This window comes from Hoplias malabaricus, chromosome X1 (assembly GCF_029633855.1).
Source record: "Hoplias malabaricus isolate fHopMal1 chromosome X1, fHopMal1.hap1, whole genome shotgun sequence".
Classification (NCBI taxonomy): domain Eukaryota; kingdom Metazoa; phylum Chordata; class Actinopteri; order Characiformes; family Erythrinidae; genus Hoplias; species Hoplias malabaricus.
Genome location: NC_089818.1, coordinates 11,857,900 through 11,865,004, shown reverse-complemented (window position 1 = coordinate 11,865,004; position 7,105 = coordinate 11,857,900). Strand labels below are relative to the sequence as shown.

Here is a 7,105-nt window from a genome sequence, read left to right as displayed (position 1 = left end):
AGAGAGAGAGAGACGGGGAGGGTAAGACAGACAGTTAGACAGGAACAGAGACACCGCTCTTCTCTGACCTTTCCCTTACTTCCCCCCACCCCAACCAAACACTCCGCACCACCACCTCCCCTACCCCGCCCACTTTTTCCTCGTGGCACGTTTTCCTCGTCCGTTCCGACACAGACCGGAGTCCGAAATCACTGCCTTTAGAAGGGATCTTTCTTCAGGAATTCTCCCTTCGCTACAGCCACAGCTTGTTCCCAGCGCCGGGGTCCGCCCCCACCACACAGAGAGACCTGAGTGGAAACCCAGCGTCCAATCAGAGCATCAAATTACAACGTCCAACCAGAGCGTCCGAAGCGCGCTGGGAGAATATAAATACGGCGTGCTTCGCTACACGCTTTGATCCTGGAGAGAAATTGAGACAGAAAGAGCAGACAGACAGACAGAGAGGCCGTCAGAACAAGTGGACATGCAGCTACTGCAGGTCATGTGCGCGTGTCTGGCGCTGAGCTCCGCGCTCAGTTTCCCGTTCGAGAGTACATCCGAGCGAAAAGGGAAGCGGGTCCAGTTTGCGGCGTGGGATGATGTGAATGTCTTGGCACATGGTCTCCTGCAACTCGGACAGGGTCTGAAAGAGCACGTGGACAAGACCAAGGGCCAAATGAGGGACGTGTTTGTGAAGCTGAGGCTGATGAACAGCTCCGTGTCCGAAGCGTCTCGAATGACGCAGCGTCTGCAGGAGAACAACGAGCTTCTGAAATTAAAAACTCAGAACCTTGAAGAGCGCGAGTCTCAGATTCACAACGTCTCTAAAGTCATTCAGGAGAGAACAGAGGTACTGCTGGTAGACAAGCAGAACGTCCACGAGAGGATGAGCAGACTGGAGGAGAAAGTGGACGGACTGATTCAGGGCGAGGGACTGAACGCTGCCGGGAATTACAGCGACATCCGCGTCGTCCAGGTATCATCAGAACCGAGCTGGGTTTAACTGGTTCCGACTATGTTTAATTCGGTTCTAAACTGATTCCACTAACGCAGGAGGTCCTGTCTGTGTTTGACAGGTGAAGTTAATAACTGTAATAATAGTAAAGACGTGTTATGAATGTGTTATTAATGATAATGGGGCTGCAGCTGTTAGGCGTGTTGTACGTGCAGCACAAAAGAACATCTGTCCCGTCCTGTGCCAGAACTGAACCGACCCCAAAGCCCGGTGTCTGATTCCGGTTCACAGGATTCAGACGACGGTTCCACTTTCAGAGCTGTGGTAGATTTGATGTTGCTTTTGATGATGTGTTCTTGGTGTTGCTGTTTATTCATTTAGAATTTTAAATGCTCACACTTTAGCACTAACCACTCCAGGAGGACCCCGGACCTTGACATTTCTGATTGTTTGCTTTCGTTTGTTAAGTTTTTGTAAGAGAAGAGAACCGAGTCAGAGTCCAGACCATCAGTCAGGGATCAAACATTATTACTTTGTTTCCTGATATTACACATTTATAACTGTTAAACCTTTTTTAAAATCTTTTTGCTCTTTAATATGTAATATTAATCTTCGTCTGTGTCCATCTGTCCTGGGAGACTGTCCACAGCTTGATCATGTCCACAGACCGATCTAAACCCTTTGCCTGAGATCGGAACCACTTACTGAGTCACCACAGGGTTTTTGTAGTTTCTAAAGATAAAAGTTTATGTTCAATTTGTTCGTTAGGGTTTGATCTATACTTGATATGCATCAGGAACAAAATAAGATTTACCTTAACCTACAAACTTAAACAGCAATAATAATTATAAATAATACCAATATTATAATATTAACTCATCAGTAATAACACTGTTATATCAACTCAGAATTCTGCACCTTAACAGCTGGATCTGATATTATAGAAATGTAATGGAGGTTTGGGCACCTTTATTAATGATTGGATATTTGTATTGTTTTTAGTGGATGCTGGAGGCTCAGAATCAGAGGATCGATGAACTCATGGAGCAAATTAAACAACAACAAGAAAAATTGGACAAACAAAACATTCGCCTGCGGACTCTTCAGAACCAGGTGAGAATAAGGTCATGACTCAGACGCTATCAGTCATCAAAGGGGTTAATTGATAATGCTGATCAATAGAAATAATTGATAATGATGAACAAAAAGCATGTTGAAAATACTGATCAATATCCCATACAGATATTATTGACCAATAAAACAGATAGATTATGCTGATCAATAACCCTGATTGATAATGCTGATCGATAACCCTGATAGAAAATTCTAATAATGCTGATCATTAACCCTGATTGATTCTGACCTCTGTCTGTTCTTCGTTTTTAGATTAATTCACGAAATGAGCACAGATTTCTCCAAACAGATGATGAAACTCTGAACAGAAACACAGAACAGAGAGATTCTCCACAAGGTGAGACTGACTCAGCCCACACTTAACAAAAACACATCTCACACTCAACCAGACAGAGAAGCAGAGAAACACAAAGGAGGGAAACACAGAGCAAGATGTTCCAATGGGTTCTAGATTACTGTCCACTTCTGCACAAAGAGGTTTGTTTTAAAGACAAAATAGGACTGAGAGTTTTACAAACAGCAAAGATTTCAAACACCTGGAGAAACATGATTACTATCAATGTCCTATTCATAATCAAAATAATCAATATTATAAAGATAATTTGTTTTGTTATTTTACATTCATACTTACATTTTTTCTTCTGTAAAAAGACATGTTCCTGGTTTAAACATCTAGCTAAAACCACAGTTAACCACTCTGGGTAAGAGCTAAGAATTAGTCGGGAGTTGTGTGTTTTTCTAAAAGCGGGTAAAATGTGGAATAAACAGAATTAAATGAAAGCTTTGAGTCACTGGAGCTGGGCATGAAGCCCAGCGTCCGTGGCACAGGTCCAGGTCGGTGAAAGGGGAACAAGGGTGTTCTGAATATGATTAGTATCTTAGGTTCTGAGTAAAACAGAGACCCTGTGGCGGAGTGGGGGGTGGAGGGGGTTCTCCTGTTGGTGTGTGTGTGTGGGGGGGGTATTTTTAGCCACAGACAGTGAACTTTGTACACACTTTCAACAAAACTCTGCTTGTATTTTGTCACAAAGAAAAAAAAGCATTTCCTCCAGGAATGCATGACCTTTCCCCCAGACCTGTCTCTTTATCTCTCTCACACACAAACACACACACACACACACACACACACACACACACACACACACACACACATTCTCTCTCTCTCTCTCTCTTACTCTGCACACACTGATCACTCACTGTGATGTCAGAGCAGAGCTGCTGCGCACGTGAAGGAGGCATGATGGGGAGGGGGGGATTGGGGAGTTTGTTTGAGTGTGTGTGTATGAGAGAGAGAGAAAGAAAGAGAGAGAGTTTGTGTGAGAACTAGGGGAAAGGTTGTGTTTACATAAAATTCCAAACATACTCAGCTGGACTCCACTGCTGAATACAACTGAAAAACTATAAATCATAAAACATCTGTATTTAAATAAGTCAACAAACAAACAACAAACATATGACAAACAAACTTTTAAACATATGACATTAAAACCAATCAATTTATATTAAACATAAACACATACACACACACAAACTTTTGGCTTGTTTTGTTAATGTTATTAACATGTATGTTGTTGTTTCCAAACCTAACTAAACACTGTATGTGCGTTTGTGTTTAGCCCTGAGTTCTGACTGTTACAATGTGTTTCTGAGTGGAGAACGCTCGAGCGGCATCTACAGTGTCCAACCGTCTGACTCCAACTCACTGCAGGTTTACTGCGAAATTACAGCAGGTACAAACTACACACACACACACACACATACACAAACACACACCAGTGAGTTAGTGGTTGAAAGAGGTGAAATGAAAGAAGGAGATGAATATTATTTAACATTTGGCATGACATTAACATGGTGGCACGGTGGTGCAGCAGGTAGTGTCACACAGCATCAGGGACCTGGAGGTTGTGGGTTCAAGTCCCGCTCTTGGTGACTGTATATGAGGAGCTTGGTGTGTTCTCCCCTGTGTCCACGTGGGTTTCCTCCGGGCGTTCTGTTTTCCTCCCATGGTCCAAAAACACGTTGGTAGATAAATTGGCTACTCAAAAGTGTCTATAGGTGTGTGTGAGTGTTTGTCACCCTGTGAAGGACTGGTGCCCCCTCCAGGGTGTGTCCCTGCCTTGCGCCCAATGATTCCTTGACCCTGAACTGGTTAAGCAGTTTCAGACAATGAATGAATGATTTTAACATTTTGGATGTGGTGTGTTTTTGAGCAGAGGGAGGATGGACAGTTATTCAGCGGCGAATGGATGGATCGGTCGATTTCGATCAGCTCTGGGATGCGTATCGAAACGGCTTTGGACATTTGGATGGTAGGAGCTTGTTTCTGTTTCAGTTAAAGCTATGAAACAATGAAAGGAATAAACTGCATGTGATTCAGACTCAGCTTCATGTTTAACACATAGCATTAGCGTGCTGTGAATCATGGGAAATTAGTAAAATGAGGATGATGTGATTAAGTTTAAAGGATTGTGTCACGCCTGACTGAAGAGGTTTGGTAAAGTCCTTTTCTATAATGGACTTAAAGGATTTCTTCACTTCAAGTGACTTAATCTCCTGAGATTGAATTAGTTAATCAGAATTAAACAGCAAAGGTGTTTGGAATGAAACACAGTTACCTTCAAGTTGACCTTTAACTTTAACAGGTGAGTTCTGGCTTGGTCTGGAAAAAATCTACAGTTTGACCAAAGGCCAAGTTTATATCCTGAAGATTCTAATGACCGACTGGAGAGACGAGCAGCAGATGGTGAAGTACCATTTCCGTTTGGATGGAGAGGACAGTGATTTTACTCTGAGGATCATGGCACCCCCTGCAGGACACCTGGAGAGTGCTCTGTCCTCTGAGTCTGTCCTGGCCTTTTCCACTCGGGACAAAGACCATGATCAGAAGAGTGACCTCAACTGCGCCAAGCAGCTCACAGGTAAGGCTTTAAAGATGTGGTGTCAGGGACCCGAAGCGAGTGTGACCCTGTGTGTAAATGGTGTCTTTTCCTCCTGCAGGCGGCTGGTGGTTCAGTAATTGTGGAAAGTCCAACTTGAACGGAAGGTACTTTGTTAGTGCTCCTCCCAAACAGAGGCACCAGAGGAAACAGGGAATTTTCTGGAAAACTTGGCATGGTCGTTATTATCCGCTAAAATCCAGCATGATGATGATCACTCCGGCAAAAACTGAGAGCAAGTGAGATTTTCATTGTTCTCTGATGGACCTTTACCAGACACTTCCAGAGTCCAGCTCTACATTGTTAGCCAAAAGAATGAATGGGTGCTAAAGGTCTCTGCGACGTTCTCTAACCAGCGATCTCTGGTTCTAAAGTCCTCATTAGAACTCTGAGCTGAGTTTGAGTGAACTCTGAGGAAACTTCAGCAAGTTTAGACATGTTTAATTAATGCAGGCCACTGGCATGTCAGGACGAAGCCGGGCAGAAGTTTTTAAAAAAAAAAAACTTCTGAAAGAAGATCTTTCTGAGGCCTCAGGCTTTAACAACTAATGGCATAAGCAAGATAGTTTACAAAACCCAGTTTTTAAATAATGGACCAAACAGAAAATGTCAGTAGTTCATGGTTTAAGGCATTATCCACACACAGCTGCAGTATTAATGACAGAAATGATACTAACACCAGTATAAAGCAATATTTTCTATAACCACATCATTACTGGAACCTGCATCGTTCAGGAGTTTTCAAAAGATTAAATATTTTTATTTAGCATTAACGTTGAAATCCTGTGGAGACAGATTTTCTCGGTCACATTGACTGAACCTAATGTATCAAAGCAGTTTCTATGTCTCTGTAAAATACCTGTACATTTTAAGTTTTGTCTTATTATAATTTATGTGAAAAAAATTTGTGGTTATTTCTGCAAAAGAAAAATTTCTGGTCTTAAAAATGGCCAATAAAGCTTATTTTTTAAAATTTCTTTTCCTTGTTTGTTTGAATTTGCACGAGCTTGGAGTAATGAAGAATTTTTATAATACAGTGGTTCTCAAACTGGTACATACCACTAGTGGTATGTGAAGCAGCAAGAGGTGGTACACCATTCATTATCTTTAGCCGCTTATCCAAGTCAGGGTCGCGGTGGGTCCAGAGCCTACCTGAAATCATTGGGTGCAAGGCAGGAATACACCCTGGAGGGGGTGCCAGTCCTTCACAGGGCAACAGACACACACACACATTCACTCACACACTCACACCTACGGACACTTTTGAGTCGCCAATCCACCTACCAACGTGTGTTTTTGGACTGTGGGAGGAAACCGGAGCACCCGGAGGAAACCCAAGCGGGTACGGGGAGAACACACCAACTCCTCACAGACAGTCACCCAGAGTGGGAATCGAACCCACAACCTCCAGGTTCCTGGAGCTGTGTGACTGCGACACTACCTGCTGCGCCACCGTGCCGCCGTGGTGGTACACCAAATGACCTCAAAAAAATTTTACTACTTAATAGTATTTTACTACTTACTCCAATAGTATACAGAAACATGCATGCTCTCACATCAAAGGAAACATCAAGGGCAACAAAATTATTGTCCATTTTCAATTTGTCTTTCCTTGTAAGTCAGGTATTTATGAGATAACTTAGAGCAGCTTTTAATTGAAAGTACATTGTATAAGAAAGAGAAGAAAAAAAAACAATGGGGGAAAAAACCCAAAACAGGACCAAAAAAAAAAAAAAAACACTCATAACAAGAACAAATAAGGTTTTTCTATTTTATCAAAGTCAGCCCAGGTGAATTCCCCAAATGTTCTGAAATAGTGATAGTTTCCCCTTTATAATGTAAGTTATCTTTTCCATAGGTAAAGCTGTGGAAATTTCATTAATCCAATTAATGAATTTCAGTTTGGTACTCTTCCATGAGAGTGGTATGACTCTTTTTGCAAGTAGTAACCATAAATCCATGGCAGTGATTATTTTCCTGGACATACAATGATTCAGAGTATAGACCTAGGATGAACAGCTTGGGGTCAAGAGCTAATTTTATACCTAGTATAGTCTCTAAGGCTTATTTAATCTCTCTCCAGAATTGTTGAATTTTATTG

The 7,105-nt window shown here is 42.2% G+C and overlaps 1 protein-coding gene across 2 annotated transcripts; it reads left to right on the top strand.

Moving 5' to 3' along the window:
- The first annotated feature begins 411 nt into the window (after positions 1–411).
- LOC136675779 (angiopoietin-related protein 4-like) lies at positions 412–5,935 on the top strand. Of its 2 annotated transcripts, none has more exons than XM_066652529.1 (7): positions 412–955; positions 1,937–2,047; positions 2,321–2,405; positions 3,685–3,798; positions 4,282–4,377; positions 4,711–4,986; positions 5,066–5,935. In XM_066652529.1, exons 1-7 carry the CDS (start codon positions 464–466, stop codon positions 5,245–5,247), a joined length of 1,356 nt encoding a protein of 451 aa, XP_066508626.1. In that variant the 5' UTR covers positions 412–463; the 3' UTR covers positions 5,248–5,935. The 2 variants fall into 2 exon arrangements, with proteins under 2 accessions (XP_066508626.1, XP_066508625.1); XM_066652528.1 differs by having other exon boundaries at positions 4,279–4,377.
- Positions 5,936–7,105: the final 1,170 nt, after the last annotated feature.